Consider the following 18,609-nt stretch of genomic DNA (forward strand, 5'->3'; position numbering starts at 1 on the left):
TCAGAGTTCTGGTCAATTTCCTAGGTCAACAAGCAATGTTTCTCACCCTGGCAGGCTCAACAAGAGAAACCCAATGTTGGGACTATCACAAAAATTAGGGAATGAATTCCTTTTGACGGCCACCTGTGTTTAGTGTTTTTAAATTAAAGCTTGAGAATTAAAACCTGGAACCTTCTGCATTCTCCCAGCAGCAAAAAGGATGTATAAAACGAATCTCTTACAATCTGAATGCCTGCTAATTCGATTGCCTAGAATTCCAGTCATTAGCCAAGCAGTCTTCCAAATTAAGACATCCGGTCTCCTTCAATTTTCCACTTAAACCAGAACACACAATAGATTTGACCAATCAACTTAGGATACAATTACACATGAAAAAGTGGCTTGTGGTATATGGATTAGTAGTTGTGAAGCATGCGATTAAAAACCTATGTTGCCACCTGAAGTTTTATGGATCCATACGTTTCTAGGGAATTACCTCAACATTCTCGATCTAGATTCTAGAAAATGGGTCACATCTTTAAAATGTGCATTTAGTATCTTCTTAAATGGCTTGATGCAAAAATGTTTGCACCTTTCCATTTGAGTGCATTCTAATGGCTGCATCAACTCTGAATAGAACTGATACTGAAATAAAGAGGCCATGTGTGATACACGTTTAGAATCTATGTAATACATGATCACAATTCAAAGAACACACACGAGATTCTCAGTTCATATAATTTATTGCAGTTAGCACACAGTTTAAAAATTCACCAACACACCAATAGTACAAAACTAAACAGCATTATAAGTTATTCCCCCCTCAGGAAAATAAAACATACTATGATTGTCAAAGCTAGATGTCAGTCTAAGTTTTTAAAACAAAGGAAGAATGTGAAACTAATAAGAGGAAAAAGCAATCACTCACAATGACCACAAAAAGAAAATCCAAAAGAAAGTCCGTTTTCTCACAGACATTGATTGTCTTCTCTAAATTAATAAAAATTATCTTAACATAAACTGTATTTAAAAAAAAAAACTAGAAACTCTTCAAGTAACTAAAGATAATGCTCCAAGGCCATTTTCACAGCTTTTTTTGTTTGTTTGTTTGCTTTAAATGCCATTACAGCCAAATTAACACACATTTGACCAAATATTTCCAAAACAGTCCAGCAACACACAATGGAGTTTTCCATTCAGTATCTTAAGCACAAAAATAGGCTATGTTTACAGTAGTTAAGGCGATCAAATTTTAAACAAAAGCAATTAAAAAAAAAAAAAAAGGGGAAAAACAGCAACCGTTTTCCATGCTACTCCCATAGACCTTATTTGTAAGTGCAAGACAGGAAAACAAACACTGTGCAAAATGCTTTTGCCCTGCGTGCTGGTCATTAAACCCCACGGCGGGCTGCAGCCTCCGCGGCCGACACACATAGTCTCACCCCCTTCCCCTGTCAATCAAGGCAGTCCAGTCCTTTCCGCCTGGGGCTTTTTCAGTCCATAGAATCTTTTCATGAGTTGGGGGGGGGGGTGGAGGGGGAGAAGGGAGGGAAAGGAAGAAGGGGAGAAAAAGAAAAGGGGAGCAACAACAACAAAAAGAATGACCTATTGTCAATTTGTGCAGTAGTTATTCTAAAAATGCTCAACTGGGTAAATGTGTACACCTAAACTTTGAGCTGGCATGGGTTTTGTGCAATTAGGAGTTTGTTATAAATGCACACCGCACATGCAAATCTTTAAGCCATTTGTAAACATTTATATTTTCCTTGTTATGTAGCGAAGTTATCAATTTGCAGCTTAACAGTTTCAACTTAAGAGACAGTGGGAAAGTCAATTTAAATTATATAAAATAAAATAAAAACAGTGCATTTATGTTCTTCATAACACCAGTTTCCAAATGGTGCTATTTCTCTAAGGAAATTAAATAATTTTAAACTCACTCGTTAAAGTTATACAATGCAAACAAAGACAAAAATATATTGAAACTCATGCATTTCTGTAGCGTTAATATTTACTTTTCAAGACTCAACTAAGAGCATCAACACAACCTGTCAAGTTCTTTGACACCCCCCCAGCCCATGTAATCAATTACAGTATACAATAACAGTAATTCACATTTTTAAACACACAGTTCAACACTGCTGAAGCTGCAATATCCTTTTTCATCCCAAGCAAACCTTCACAAAGACAGGTCCCAGTGATCCCAGTGTACTGTCAGAATTTCTCTCATTGGGAACCGTCAGAAAACCAGAAGTTGCCACAGAAAGTTTTAAGTCAACTGCTTGTTTAAAAATAGATAATCCAGCATTTCAGAAATTTTCCATTTGGGTCTAAAAGCATTCAGGTTTCCAACAGCCAGAAAAGATTCATGCAATTTGAGACATATAAAGAGGCTAATAAAACTGGAGGGAATTTCTACTTCAGAAAAAAAAAAAAGAAGAAAATGGGGGGGGGAACAAAAGCTCAAAAGACAATGCAGTGTTGACAAAATTAAGCCGTAGGAAAGCATTTTGTGATATGATTTGTTTAAAAGGTTCTTACTGGCTTACTTCCCCTACCCCACAAAAGAAAAACACCTCTCTATTTTCCGACTTGCGCTAAAGTTTCTTTCACCAGAATGCTAAATTAGTGAGATTCTCATGCTATTCTAAAGTGCAAAAACAAGTTAATATCCCAACTTTTTAGTTCAAGGAAACAAGACTGCTTTTAGACCGTACCACAACTATATATAGATCTATTTATATATATGTATATATATTATTTATATATATATATATATAAAATTATTTCCAAAGTTCTTGAGAGCTATCTTCTAAGGTCCAGTCTCTGACAGTAGGTAAGCTCAGTGCTTCGCTTTTAACAGACAAGGAGTTCACCAACTCACAGTGGAACTTCCGAATGTGTCTGTACAGGTCTCCAGACTGTGTGAACCTGCGCTCACACCACTTGCAGGCGTGCGGCTTCTCGCGGGTGTGCACCACGGCATGGCGGCTCAGGTTGTGGGAGTACTGGAAGCTCTTGCCACACTGGGTGCAAGTGTAGGGCTTCTCCCCCGAGTGAGTCCTCTCGTGGCGCTTCAGGGTATACATGCAAGAGAAAGTCTTACCACACAGCGAGCATGTTGGGACGTTGACATCGGCCGCAGGCTTGCTGCGGATGCCGTCCTGCTCGCGGAAGTGCGTGCTGAGGTGGATCTGCAGGATGTGGGGGCTGGGGAAGACTTTGTTGCAAAGAGGGCACATGAAGATTTGGCCAGCAGGGCTCAGTATGTTTGAGACATAAGGAAGCAAGCTGCTGTCCATGTTCCCTTCCACCTGGACTCGCTCGTTCTCTGGGGTCATCATTTCATCATCGCTTGCTTTGTCCTCCCGATCTAGCTCCCTCAAGACCGAGTCCTCCCTCATGGAAGCCAGATGGGCCGGCTCATACTGTACCCTGGTATTAGTGCTCACACTTTCTTTCACAGTGCTATGTTCCATGTCATAGTCATTAGTGCCAACATCACTCTCATCACAGGAAGCCTCTTTCTCCACCTTCACCTGCACCAGGTTGCTTCTCAGCACGTCCTGTGAAGAGAAATAAGAGCTGTTCAGATTTTCAACTCCTGAAAGGCTGGACTTGACAGACAGGTCCAGCACACAGTCAACATCTGCTGAATCCCTCACGGAGGTGACAGACCTCTGGGACAAAGACTCTGTTGAGCTGCAGGGGCTGGCTACTGTTTTTCCAGCTGCTGTGGCGTGTGGCTCAGCCTCTCCGCCAGCCTGGGGGATGCCTGCTGAGTCTGAGGGCAATCGCATCCACATGTTCCCAGGCTCGGCCGCCAAGTCCCTTTTGCTGGGCAGGATGTTCAATTTTTCATCTTCTCCTTCATCTTCATCGCTGGGCAAATCGCCTGCCATGTGGCTGCTGCCATCGGAGAGACTCTCGACTTTGTCTGAACAACTTGAGGCATCTTCTTCCTTTTTTGTGCTGTCTGCCTCCGTGGTGGCTTTCTCTTTCAGCTTCTTTTTGCAGACTTTGACAATGTCATACATGTGGAGATAACTGGCAGCTGCTAGCACGTCTTCAATGGGCAAGTCTTTGAACTGGAGTTTCCCTTCATACATGAATTCAAGCAGGAGAGCGAAAGCTGGGGCTGTAACAATGTCGCTGTTCAGATGAACAATGTCTCTTTTGTCCAGCTGGTCCTTGTAAAAGAGGTGGAAATACATGCTGCATGAAGCCAGCACAGCTCGGTGCGCTCGGAACTGGGCATCTCCCACCAGAACAGTGCAGTCACAAAGAAAGCCCTGATGTCTCTGCTCGCTCAGACACTGCAGCAAATGTCTGCTATGGTCTGGAAACTCCATACTGTCTTCATAACCTAGGAAGAGAGAGACTGCTCATTAGCGCTTGGTCAAGAAGAACTTTTAAACGCCCTAGTCCCCCTATAAAAAAACATAATGAAGCTTTGGTCGCTGTGGTACACGTTCCTGAATTTTAATCAGGCTTATGACCCAAGGACAACCAAATCACACGCACAAAACCTAAACGCGAGAAGGAAAATTTATACTTTCCAAACTTCCTTACCCCAGGAAAACGGTCTCAGATGCAGCTTGACCTTCCTTGAACTTTTAGTCAAGTTTTCAAAGCCTCAATTTAACTACAGCCTCTTACTGAGAATAAGAATTGAGATGTCTTTCAGGAGAAATTTAATTAATTCTGCTCATCAAATTATGTCCTACAAAACCTACAAAATAGCTGCTGTTTCAAGGGGAACAACCCATAGGATGAACAAAGGCAAGTCCTAAACACATTCTGGAAGATTAAGAAAATTTGTTCAAGCCACCCTTTTTATTTTATTACTTTTGATACTTGACTGCACCCAGGAAGCACAATTTAAACACACACACATTTGGCGGAATCCAGAAAAAAATGAAATTGCATAATTAGTCCAGAAATCAGCAAACAACTTACTTTTAAAGTCAGAGTGTTACAACAACAAAAGCCTGTGTATAAAAACAGATGTTATTGCCTTAAGATTTGCAGGTATAGCACACATGTATGAGATCAGAAGGAAGGACGCCAACAGATGGAAAAGATCGTCTTTACTATGTACAAATCCAAAGCTTTTTTTTTTTTTTTTAAATTGAGGGGGAAAAAAATGGTTATATTGCTTTGTAGAATCTGTCCTTCTAGAGTCTCAGGAACCAGACCGGCTTTACTTAATTGAAAATTCTCATCTCAACTTTGATCCCTTGCAAAGCAAGATGGATTTCCTATCAAAATTAAACTTTAAAATACAGGCATACCACTTCCAAATGAAATGCAAAAAAAAGCTTTACAGGTTCAACACCCCAATCCCCCCCCCTCAAAAAAAAGCCTTTCTAGAAAAGGAGAAACTTTTTTTTTTCCCCTGAATCTGCTTTAACTCAGTCAACAGAGAATACTATGTTTCAACATCACTTGATATATTTTGTTTTCCCACTAGCTTCTAGTCTTCCAAATAAGCATTGTTGCCCTGGTTTTCTGGCCAGGGAGGTGAATTCGAAAGGGGGAAAGGCAAAGATGTACAAAGGGTCAAAATTCAACTGCACTAGGTAAACTTAAAGAAATCCCTATTTCCCTTGCCAGTGACCAGAAGCAAAGCCCCAGACCATCTACCTCAGAAAGTGCATTTTGGAAATAGACACATATTAATGTAATATTCAGAAATGACTTCCCTGTCTCTTCAACACTTTACCCAAGATAGACGAAAACTTTGATTCTAACCCCAAATATATTCTGCAAGATGCCACTGCTAGAATAAACCAAGATTTACAATACAATCACTTTAAGTGCCCCACAGCTAACATCAATCCTAATCCTTGAGAGGGCTAAAAATAAAGATTGTAGGGCAGCTCACAAGGTAGCCGTGATCAAATTAGGAGGCTGAGAGGACAGAGAGGGATGAAGAAGGAAGCTTATAAACATCTGATCCAGCTGACTGTGGCCATATGGCAGCTGCTGCCCAGATAAAGAGATTAAGAATAGAAGAGTGCGATTACAGCTGTCTGGCCAATTCAGGCAGCTCAAATCTACAAGTTCTAAATTAGTCGCTAACACAAAAACTCCTGCAAATAATTATTGTTATGCTGAAATAAAAGATCTCTTAAATATATATTCGAAAGAGAAATGAGGAAACCAGTCAAACTATTCTCCTGGGGACAAAAGTTTTTTTTTTTTTCCCTTAAAAAAAAAAAACACCCTCGGTTTCAAAAGCACTACAGCTGTACGTTTCAGTAGAGCTGCTGAATGTTTTGAAGAATAAAGTTTCACAGTGGAATTAATTACACAACAATCTAGCTCCTTAACTAGAATAATCTTCTCATACAAGTTTGAATGCTTAATTCCAGACAGTTTACTATTTCTCCCCCCAAAAGCAAAAGTAATCTAAATAGCAGTGGGGGGAAAAAAAAAAGGCATTTTAATCCAAAGTGATCTCAAAAAGCAGTATTTCAAAAGCCTTTCTTAACATTTCAAAAGTTGAAATATTTGTGTATTAAAGTTACTTACTCAAGTAAAAGGGATAAAAATTAAAACTAAACAAGCCCAAGCCTTTCAACTCCAGTAAGATGTTCATTTAGTACTCAATTTCATATATTATTCCTAAACTGGATTAGAAAAGGAATGTGATTTTTTTTAAATTAAATAAACAAAACACCAAAACAGAAATATGCTCGGTCTAATCTATTGCTACTCCTACCTTTAGGACACATAAACCTGATTAAGTCCTTCCCTCTGAGTCTTGCTGGCTCCAGGTCTGTTACATCGGTGGGAAAAAAGCAGACTAAGAGAGACAGATGCAAAGTGGAGATGATGTTAGAGAGGAATGAGATACCTTCTCCACCACAGATCCGCACACACTAACTCCCTGTCTGTGTGTTAGAATAAAAGGCTGAGGGATGGCAGGCTGTCAGCTGCTCTGACATCATGTTCAGATGGAAATGCTACCTCCAGCTGTGCCCCTTTTAATGCCATATGCTACTCCTCTACACTCCTGCCACCAGCTTTTTCTTAGGAGAACTTTTCTCTTCTGTTAGTATAAACAGAATACTTCAAAGTCTCCCTTTTTTTTCCAAACTTTCTAACAGAGGAAATTGAAAAACTCAGCATATGAAGTTCTACTGTATTTATGGAATAGCAACACTTCTGTCTTAAAGTTGGTGGACTGCCTTATATACTGACAAGCACACTCAAACCACCGTGCTATTCAGGAAACTCAGAATTCACTTCTATTCAACGCCAACCTTTAGCTCTAAAGGCAGCTTAGGAATATTTTTAAACCAACCCACTTGACATCTCCAGCCCCATTTCAACATCATTACGGCACTTTCATTTTTTTTTTTTCCCCCTGCTGATAGTGGGATACATGTCTCGGAAATGTTGGAAGACTTACTGAGAATTATGACTTCAACCTAGTTCACTTTATTATTTCACTCTTACTTAACTACTTATCCACAACTACCTTTTCTCAGGGAAAATTTCTCACAGGGCCACAGTTAATGCAAATTTGAATTCTCAGTATCAACAAGCTGAAACTGTACTTTCTGAAATCCTGGAAAGTGCTTCGGTCCAATGAGACAAATTAATAAACTGATACAGCTTGCCAGGGTCACTTAAAATGAATGCCGCACCTGCAGATCTGATCTGCTCAGAAAAAGCAGAACCTTGTCCCCTCCTTGATCTGTGTCCCATAACAATCTTTTTTTGGGTCACTCTGTAATGTTCATGATCACAAGAAAACCTTTCAGAAGAGACAGAGAAAGAAAAAGGAAAAAAAAAAAAAAAACGGGTCTGGTAAGTTTGGGAAACTTTCGCTAGACTTTGTGGGCCTTTTCGAATGGGTCATGAAATTCTAACACAACCCCGGAGGAGCGACATCTGTGAATGTCAAATACAACTCCACAATTTTGGATGGGTGAGGAGAAGAAAAGGAGCTGGGGCCTGAGGCGCAAGTGTCCCAGCCTCGGTGGTAATTACTCTGTTCTCATTAGAAAACTGTGGCAAAGAGTTACAGAGTAACTAAAACCAACAACTCTGTCCTTTTCGTTCCCCCCAAAGTCACAAACCTAACTTTCTCTAACTTCCCGGTGAGTGACATAATTCTGAATGCCTATTTCAGGAGGCACTTTTTGGAGATAAATTCCTTCTCAGCCACACAACCTATTCTCCACAAATGCCCTCGCCCCATTCCAATATATCAGGCATTAATCACCCCATTTACCCAGTGGGGTGGGGGGTGAGTGACAGTTTAATGAGTCCCAAGCACCGCAATGGGCCAGCGACTCCCACTCCACAAATCAACCCTCTACGTCTCGCTACCGAGGTCCAGAGAGGTTTTGTGAGGTTGGGTTTTTGTTTTTCAAAGAGGCGGGGTGGGGGTGCGGAGTGGGGAGGGGAAGAAATGCAAATCTCTACGTAGTTCTCCGAGCCTACAACACACTGGGGAAAGAGGAAGATTAAACCACAGGGAAGGAGGTGTAGGGCATAGAGCCGGTGCAGCAGTCAAACACCTTCAACAACAAACGAGGAAACAGACCCGGGTCACGGCAACAACAAAAGAAAAGTCCTAAGAAGAAGCCAGTCGGAGGAGGCTGGTTGCTACCGCTTCCCCGACGCCACCGCACACGAGCCCCCAGGGCCTCCCGGCAACTGCACCAGCCCCGGGGGCCCCTCCCCCAGCCCCCTCCCCCCGGGCGCCACTGCAGCTGCACCGGTCCCCGGAGCCGCGTCCGTCCCGGGCGCCACTGCAGCTGCGGCAGCTCCCAAGCCCCCTCCCCCCGCCGGCCGCCCTCCGCACCCGAGAGGCGCCGCCGCAGCTGCACCGGCCGGGAGCCCGCCCCGCGCCGCAGCTGCACCGGCCGGGGGGAGCGCGGCGCGGAGCCGGCAGCCCGCACCCGCCCGGCCCGCAGCTGCAGCGGCCCGGCCCCGGCCCCGGCCCCGGCCCGGCCTCCCGCAGCTGCACCGCCCCCCGCCGCCCCAACAGCTCCAACCCCACAAACTAACTCCACTCGTGGGGGCGCCCGGCCCGGCCCGCCCTCCGCCCGCACTGGCCCGCCGGCCGGGGCGGCACAGCTGGCGCCCCCGCCCCCAGAGGGCCGGGGCGAAGGGGCGCCGGGTCAGGGGCCGGGGGCCGGAGCCGGGACTCACACGGAGCGGCCCTAAGTCACCGCGTCCCCGCCGCCGCCGCGTCCTCCGCCGCCTCCTCCCGGCCGCCGCCGCCGCCGCCGCCGCCGCCGGACTTGGTGGGCTTCCTCCTCCTCCTCTTGCCCCCCTCCCGCCCGACCCCCACCCCCCAATCCCGGCTCCGTCGTCCGCTCCCCCCCGCCCCTCCCTCCCTCCCTCCCACCCACCCCCGCTGGCAGCCGGAGGAGCGCGGCGGAGCGAAGAGGCCCCACTCTCAACGGCTCCCCATGGCAGCAGCCCAGCGGCGGCCGCAGCCTGCCAGACACAGCGAGGGAGCGAGCGAGGAGCGAGCGCGGAGCCACGGGCTGGGGGGGCTGCGGCGGGGGGGCGGGGGCGGGGGGAGGGGAGGGGGCGGGAGGACGCACCACGCACGCACGCGGCGGCGCCGGCCAGATGTTCCCCCCTCAGTCCGCCCCTCTCCTCCGCCTGCCTCCCGCCCTCCCGGCGTTGGGCTTCAGCGATTGACCGAAAGCGGCTGGACCGGCGCTCCCCGCCCGCCCCCATCCCGCAGTCTCTTCCAATAGGAAGGCGGCTTTTCGGGAAGGTGAAGGAGGTGGTGGGCAATCGTCGGACTGACAAGCGGGCCCTGCCAATGGGAGAGGCGAGCCGGGGCTGCCGCTTGCATGTGCCAATCAAAGGCAGAAACTGTTGGGGTGGGCGGGGCCCGGGCCGGGCGGGGCCGGCAGCAAAGTGGCGAGGGGTGGAGTCCTGAGGCGCAGCGGCCGCGGCGGCGGCGGCAGCGGCAGCGGCGCCCCTCTGGGTGACTTGGCCGTGAGAAAGTGAAAGGAGCCCGCAGGCGGCGGCGACAGCTGCGCTGGGAGGGGCTTGTTTCCAGGCTAGGAGGCCTCGCGCGCCCTGGGGGTGCGGAGCAAGCGTTTCGGTGCGCCCCGTGACAACCGTAAATGCACTTTCAAGTGCAGTGGGTCTTGGCTGCTCTAAGTTACGCAGGTATCCTCAGGAGGCAGGGTAGACGGGGACACAGATGACTCGAGTCCGGCGTTAGGTGGCTCCCTCCGCTTCTTCCTGCTGCTGGTGACGACGCCCAGGTCCTCGCCTGCCCGAGCGCGGCGAGGCAGGACTCGGAACGTTCTCGCTGCGTCCTGCGGTGTCCGGTCTCCAGGTGCACCTCAGGGCGCTGAGGACGCGACCCGCCCAGAGGCACAGTTTCCGGGCGTTTTCTTCCTTCTGTCGTCATGTTTCGGGCAAAGTAAAACGCCTGAATTCCTCGCAGAACTCTCATGCCCTATATGTACTTACAGTGTTAAAAGTAAGGGCATTCCCAAGTGACCAAATTGTAGAGAGTTTACAGTAAAATGGGTACTTGTAGATGCCCTAGCCTGATTGCTTAATTGGTACTTATCCAGCCACAACTTTAAACTACGAGGGAGGACTTGTGTCACTTTTCTCTCCCCTCCAGTAAACTTTTGCTCAGTACCTGTTCTCCACGAATCGTGTTAATCACTGCCGCGGCCACAAAGAAGGGTAGAAATTTTTACCCTCAAGAAATTAAAAATTCGAGGAGGCAAAGATTACAAGTAAAAAGTTGAATGACAAGTGAAAAAAAAAGTTTCAAGAAAATAGGAAATAGCGTAGTAAGGGAGACAGTGTAATAATGTTCATCGTCAAATGAAATGTATTTATTCTTTGCTAAGTGACCGAGAACTGAGAAGCCCGTTGCTAAACAACTTGCCAGGAGACCTTTCAACAGAGTAAAATGTGGTGGTTTTCTCTTTGTTACAGGTCGGAAAGTACTGTTGGAGCAAATCAGACATGTTGAATTGCTAATAAAGTGAAAACAGGAGCACACAAAATTGCTGGAACTAAAGTACCATTGGAATATCCTGTTAGAAACAATAATGATGCTGTCTACTGTTCACTCACCCTTCTTTGTACCCTGATGACTGCACACTGATATGAAGGTCATCTTGTGATAACTAGAGTGTTTTACTCCTTGCAATCTATTGCTGTATCTGTGCTTTGATGAATTCTAGGCCCAACTCCAGCCCGACCTCTTTAAAGTTAGGGAACTCTGGATAGATGATATACACTGTAAAAAAAAAAAAAAGAGAGAGAGAGAGAGAGATGGAAAAGGGAGTATCGTGTATCATGTTTTGCTAACAGCTCAGGAATAAAGAGAAAAAAAAAGTTTGCATTCTCGAAGCTGTTTCTCACTAAAAATTAAAAATCAGGAAGATAAGAGATCTCTGGATGAATGGACAAAGTATTTGATAGGGCTCAGGTATTAAACAGTACATTTCATGAGAAAATTAAAGCATTCAGAATGTACATAAGCTTACAAATTCAGCTGTAAACCATATAGAGCAACATCACAGCCTTAAAACAAGGTTTTAGAGATTCATCTAGAAGTAGAATTAACAGCCATCAGAGATTGGGGGGAGCAAAGAGGGAGGGAGAAACTGATGGATCAAAAGTTATGACCATTTTTTTTCTCATAACAGTTATTACTAGATTCCATTTTGAGAACTGACTAGCTCGTCCAGGAAATATAGACTAAATGGTTATTTAGAGAAGCAAGCATGCCCCCCTCAATTATATGAAAGATTTATGAATTTATGAAAATGCCTGGAACATTCATGCACTGTCAAAAATCAATAAAAATGTTTCTGGGCATTGATTGTATGCAAGGAAGGTGCTCTGCTAGGGATACGGGAGACATCAAAAAAGTGCAAGACAAGTTTTCTTCTTCCTGGAACTTAAATTTAGTTGGGAAAGAAGTGGCATAAATATATTAAAATGCCAAACAACAGAGACACTAAATGACAATGTAATAGGATATGAATCTCGGAGTTAAATTTAATGTTCAGTTGCTACATTTTATCCCCAATCCCTGGTGCAATTGTATTTTTTTTCTTTTATGTCTTTAAAATAATTTTCACTTTCTGACTTTGAACTGTTTTTTGTTAAGTGTATTGTGCAAATGATACCTTTAATCCTCTTTGGAAAGACATCAGCATACAAAATGTCCAAAAAAACAAGACTGATATCAGAGACGTCATAATACAGAATGATTACTATTTTTCTTCAGCACGCACCGGAGCTGTGAAAGGTAATAAGTCCAACTCTAAACTCCTCCCTTGAGTAAGCTCCTTAAAGGAGCGTCTGTTTACCTCTGTATAATAGGCTTAACATAGTCCCATGATACTTTCATGGCAGATTTTTTTTAAGAGCTAAGGGTTTTGTTTTGGGTTAGTAATCTACTGTCTTCCCTGCCCCCCCCCCCAGTGAAAAAAGAAAAAAATTACAAAAACTACAGTCTCTAGCTACTGGAAAAAATAAACAATTAAACTTTCCCTCTGGAGGAATCACAGTCTTGTAGAGTGTCCAGTTAATCCATGCTTTTCTGGGAGTCCTGAAATTAAAAATGATCCAAGTGAAGCTACATTCATGATTAGATTTCTGGCCAGAGAACAAGTTTTATTTTAATAGCACATACACTTTGACCAATAACAATTTAACACTATAAAATGTTGACGGACCACATCAAATTTAATGTGATGTGCAATTCTGTAAAATGAATGTCTGACTTTTTAAATGTGAACCGCAGGTCAAATCCTTGAAAGACAGCAATTTTTTTTTTTTTATTATTTTGTGAAATAGGTCACATTGAAAAAGTTACCTATAAAAGTAATTTTTGAATGCTAGCTTTTAATGACACCATTAACTTCATATATAATTGGAAAGTTTTTCTCTAAAAATTAGGGAGACAAACATGGATAAAAACCTAAAAGACCAGATTTTCCAAGGTGTAATTTTTTAAATATAATAACTTAAAATGTAACAGAATGTGAGTAGAGGTTTAACCAGGTTTGAATCTAGAGAGGAAAAAAAAAAAACATGAAAAATTTGTTCAAGCTTCTGTTAAGCCCACTCACTTTCAGTGTCATGAGACTCTGTTAACTTGTCTAGCTCCTGTCCTCTCTCTCTCAAGCATCGGGATTTTAGCAATGAACAGGTTGCTATGGCCTAAAGGGAGGAGAAGACACAGAAACACATCTGAGACAATGACAAAAAAAGTAAATGAACAAACGAACACACACCACAATCATGACTTGAGCAGGGAGCTCATTTCCCACAGCATGGTTTTTAAAATGTATATATTTATACTCTGCAAAGCCCTTTATATCCCAAACCAATTCCCTGGGTTATAAATTTTATGAGACTTGAGTTGATTTATTAAATTCCTGAACTATGCTAATCTGTAAATAGAAGGAAATTCAGCCTGATTCTCAGCCCTAAAGATAAGAAATAATGTGACCCTAAACCCTCAAGGGAGGGTCCTCAGCAGATTTATACAGAGATTTGGGGGTATGCCCCTAAACTGAGAGCAGAATGAACCTACACCAGTAATTCAGGCCCGTTTGAGAGTTAGGGGCAGAGTGCAGCAGAAGATACAGTCTTCCCAGAACTGTTTTCCAGTTTTCAGTTGCTTACTGTAATGAGTGCTTTTACTTGGCCACCATGAATCCAGAGTCGGCATAATGGCTGAGGGAGGCTGATAGTTCAGGCTTGGTTGGGACCAAGACTGGCCACTTTGAAGAATTTAGGAACAAAGCCAAGAGGTGTTTCATTAGCTACCCAACCTACACTTCTCTCCTCTCTCTCTTTCTCTCATAAAATGCATTATGCCTTATGGCATATGGAAGAAAAAATATATATACAATGATGCTTTTTATAGTTAATATAAACATATGCATTATTTGCTTGGTGTATAACCCCAGGCAACTTTCTCCAGTCTCAGGCCAGCTCTCTTCTTTGCTACACAGAAAGCCTTCCTGCCGTCCATTGATGTGAGTTCAATCAATTAAAAATCATTTAAATATCACCTTAAATAAAAAACAAATTTGTCTAGGTAAGTCTACCACCCTTGAAAACCACACATTACCTCCCAAAGCCGGAGAATGGAGTTTATCTGTCGTTTAGGAGGTTGCATTAATTTCGATCATTAGAAGATGCCTTCATTTCATCTGTAGATGTTTTTAGATTTAAGTTTTTAATAATCTAATGAAACCTATGACTTTTCCAGATGAGTAGGCTCTATTCAGAAAGGTGTAATATGAACCCATGATATTAATGGCCCATAATGTAAATCATTAAGGAGTGTCGATGGCTCTAAAATTCTGGAATATATGTAGGAAATAGAAGTAGTTTATGTCCCCAGTGAAAGAAGAAAATTTCTAAATATTTAGGTGCTAATCTTAATTCTGTTCAGTCTCTTAAATTGGGATTTGTAGAAATTTTGGGTGCAAAGGAACTTAGAAAAGGTGAAGTACGGAGAAGGAGAGAGATTATCGGTAGATAACGACACTGCACGCCTACTATGTGTTCCGTGCTGTGCTTCTTACCAAAAGGTAGAAACCTTGTCCCCTTGTATGTCTCCCACAGGGGGGAGGTTTTCCCTTCCTTTCATGCTTTCTCCATTCTTTAACGCAGCACCTTCTCAGACTTCAACAGGCAGAAAAGAAAATGATACACCCCAAAACTATCTAATGAGAACTTACAATACATTAGAGAAATCTGAAATTCTTAGGATGATTCTTGTAAAATTTCCACCATGTGCTAGGTGCCAACAAGACATGAAATAATATCATTCTTCTTTATATTTATGACTTAGTTGTGTATAAATTTCATTGTGAACCCACTGGACAAAGATAACATTTCATTTTTCTTTCAGTGGCTAATATATTGTTGGTGCCTAATAAATGCATACCAATCCTAACTGCTGTAATATAATACAAAATTATAGTCCAACGTAATTTTAATATAATGTATATAATATAAAACTGTCTTCATAAAAATCCTTTATTATAAAGTAGTCGTATAAATTTGACACAAAAGTCTTGATACATGCTAAATTCAAACTATTCCTCATAATAAGAGCAGACGTAAGGTTAAATCTCTCTCCAGAAATTTGCTTCGCCCTTAGCAAGAACATGTAACTCAGGAAGTTTGCTTCTCTTACAAAGAGCTAGCATTTATGCTTAAGACTAAAATGATTATTTTTAAAGTACCCGTTTTACAATGCAAATGTGTATCTAAATTAAACCCAGTAAAAATAAGCATTTTAAATTGAAGCTGCAGTAATGGCTTTATGTGAGACAATAGGAAAAATGGTTCTTGAATATGAACTAGAGAAAACAGATTTCTAATTCCTTCTAGTTGCCTTGAAGTTTCTCTTGTTCCTGTCTCTGTACAGTAATGTATTGGCACATGTTTAACTGAGAACCCATTGCTCTGTAGCTGTTTTACAAATCAAAGCTATTCAGCAAGGTCATGGCAAAAAAAAAAAAAAACCTGAGTGACAACTCGTCTACTATGCCAAGCCCCATGCCTTAGCACTTGGAATATAGGACCAATGCAGGAACACAGACTCACTAAGACAGAACAGCAACAAGAGACTTTGTAACAAAGACACATGCACAATAGGACATTTTAGACAGAGACAAATGACAGATGGAGAAGAGTGGAATAAGGAACAATAGCTATTCAGAGTGGAGGGAGGACTTTAAAGAACAGTGAGAAGACGGGGACAGTATAGAGAGGAAGCTACCTGAAGAAGCAGAGTGAAGGAAGATTCCAACCGGAAGCGGTCAGAGGTGGAGGCCATGGGGGTAGAGGTGGTGCTGGTGAAGGTGGTCACAGCAGCACGGTAGATAAAGCAGAGATAATAATGTGCCTTCCTGGGTTCTGCTAATCCTGTGCTACTATGTTTTTTGTCAACTCATATCCTGCTGGAAAAATGTAGAACAAAATTCTAACTCACAAAAAAAGGCCAGACTTACTGGCTGACAGAGACTGGAAAAACACTGAGAGTATGGCCCCTGGACACCCTTTTAGCTCAGTAATGAAGTCACTCCTGAGGTTCACCCTTCAGCCAAAGATTGGTCAGGCCCATAAAACAAAACAAGATCAAAGGGGAGCACCAGCCCTGGGGCAGGGACTAGAAGCCAGGAGGGGACAGGAAAGCTGGTAACAGGGAACCCAAGGTCTAGAAGGGAGAGTGTTGACATGTCTTGGGGTTGTTCACCAATGTCATAAAACAATACGTGTAGTAACTGTTTAATGAGGGGCTAGTTCGTTCTGTAAACCTTCATCTAAAGAACAACAACAACAAAAAATCATATCCGGCTCATTGTCCTGAAATCAATGCTTTATGAAATAGCCTAAAAGTAAAGACAGGACTGGAATATACTTGGCATTTAACTCTTCCCGGTCATTAAATTGCTACAATCAAGGTGCTCATGCACATACCTAGGTCACTGGTTTGGCTGCTTTTAAAGATAAGACCTGCTTGATAGAAACTAGATTTTCTGAGTATAGATTCATACAAAAATCATTATGTAATTTTAAATTGACCTTGTGGGGAAATATTGACATTTCATTGAGGAATATGAGCTGTGAATTAACCTAACTGCATTTCAAATATTTTTTCTATTCGTCCATCAGTCACCAAACAATTAACATACATAGGGCCCAGTACTAGGCACGTCAGCCTCTGGACAAAACATCTGGCTCAGATCAAAACCAGATGCATGAATTAGTATTGGAAAGTAACAGGGTTGAACCACTTCATGTGAACCACAGAAATTCCCATAATTCTCCCTTGATAAAGTATAATAAGCTCCCTCAGGATGGGGACTTTTTCTATGAAATTCACAGCTGTACTCTTATACCTAGAATGGCACTTGGAACATAATAAAAATCTATTGCTGTTGAGTTGCTTCTGATTCATAGCCACTCTATAGGGCACAGTAGAATTGCCCCATAGGATTTCCAAGGAGCAGCTGGTGGATTCGAACTGCTAACCTTTTGGTTAGCAGCCAAGCTCCTAAACACTGCACCACCAGGGCTCCTGAAATATAATAAAAGCCCAAGCCCATTGCCATCAAGTCGATTCTGACTCATAGCAACTCTATAGGACAGAGTAGAACTGCTCCATAGCGTTTCCAAGGAGTGGCTGGTAGATTTGAACAGCTGACCTTTTGGTTAGCAGCTGAGCTCTTAAGCACTGTGCCACTAGGGCTCTGGAACAAAATAAGTACCCAAAAAACACCTGTGGGAAGAAAGGAGGGAAATAGGGAGTAAAAGAAGAAGAAGGAGGAGGGAGGGAGGGAGGGAGGGAGGAAGGAAGGAAGGAAGAAAGGAAGAAAGGAAGGAAGGAAGGAAGCGGAGAGATGAAAGAAACAACTGTCATTTGCACTTTTCCAGAGGCTAGAGGGAATAGCAATGCTTTTTTATGTTTTCAAATGCATCCTTCAAACTCAGGAAAAAGTGAAAAGTACAGTTTATTCCATGTACTACCAGAAAAATGTGTATTTACCTTCTTGCGGGTACTCTAACCCAGCACAGAAATAACTCGGGTGGATGTGGTAGAGACTTCACTCCTGGCAGAATCACAGCAATTCTCTAGCATATATAAAGAATATTTCATCTCTGAGGCATTTTAGAAATGAGTTATTCTCCAAAACACCTCTTATAGGTATAAGACATGTTGATATTGTCATAACTTGGGGAGAATATTGAAACAGCCTGGCTAAGTGACTTGTCCAAGGCCCCAAATTAAGATTGGTGAATTGCAGAATTGGTTACTCATCAATTCACTGAAGTTAAGGTTCTTAAAATATTTAGGCCACTCTGAAAATAAAAGAAACACCATTTTTTAAAAAACAAATTTGTATTTTGCTATGCTTTGAAAGGAAACCCTTGTGACGTAGTGGTTAAGTGTTGGGCTGCTAACCAAAAGGTCGGCAGTTCGAATCCACCAGGTGCTCCTTGGAAACCCTATGGGGCAGTTCTACTCTGTCCTGTAGGGTCACTATGAGTCGGGATCCACTCAACGGCAATGGGTTTGGTTATGCTTTGAAAAAATACAGCCTATTTGGTCTTTATCCTTAAGGAAAAAAATCCATGATCTCAATTTAACTACATAGAAGAGAGAAGGCAAGCTAAAAATATTATGAAAGGAATTTTCCTGACTTTTCAAGTGTAGTTTCAACTAAAGACATATGCCATTGGTGAATATAAATGAAGATGCCTCTAAGAAAGATGTTTTCCTTTTCTGTAGATCCTATCAGGACAGTAGGCTCCTAATAGCAGTAAATCTGGTAGGGAGGAATCTATAAAACTGTATCTATGGGTGCATCGGGTGACTATGAAAGATAAAAGATTATATTTTCATTTGCATGGTTTGCTGGGTTTTATTTGGCAGATACAATAACACAGGCTACACAGAGCCCATAAAACAAAGTGAGAACAGCAGCTCATTTGGTGGCAGAATGTAATGGTTATGGCTAAAGGGCTTACATAATTCATCTCAAACCCTTATGCCTATATTTATTGTTGTTTAAATGAAAATTAAACTTTCACGGCCATAGGGAGGCTTCTGGGATCTGGTCAGAAATC

General features: G+C 42.8%; 1 protein-coding gene across 3 annotated transcripts; it reads right to left on the minus strand.

Moving 5' to 3' along the window:
• Nucleotides 1–703: 703 nt before the first annotated feature.
• Nucleotides 704–9,206, minus strand: ZBTB18 (zinc finger and BTB domain containing 18). 3 transcript variants are annotated; one of them, XM_049868495.1, is made up of 2 exons: nt 9,154–9,206; nt 704–4,345 (listed from the first exon to the last, which is right to left on the minus strand). In XM_049868495.1, exon 2 carries the CDS (start codon nt 4,329–4,331, stop codon nt 2,763–2,765), a length of 1,569 nt encoding a protein of 522 aa, XP_049724452.1. In that variant the 5' UTR covers nt 4,332–4,345; nt 9,154–9,206; the 3' UTR covers nt 704–2,762. The 3 variants fall into 3 exon arrangements, with proteins under 3 accessions (XP_049724452.1, XP_049724451.1, XP_049724453.1); XM_049868494.1 differs by lacking the exon at nt 9,154–9,206 and adding an exon at nt 6,707–8,488; XM_049868496.1 differs by lacking the exon at nt 9,154–9,206 and adding an exon at nt 4,552–6,665.
• Between the last annotated feature and the right edge of the window lie 9,403 nt (nt 9,207–18,609).

This window comes from Elephas maximus, chromosome 24 (assembly GCF_024166365.1).
Source record: "Elephas maximus indicus isolate mEleMax1 chromosome 24, mEleMax1 primary haplotype, whole genome shotgun sequence".
Taxonomy (NCBI): Eukaryota; Metazoa; Chordata; class Mammalia; order Proboscidea; family Elephantidae; genus Elephas; species Elephas maximus.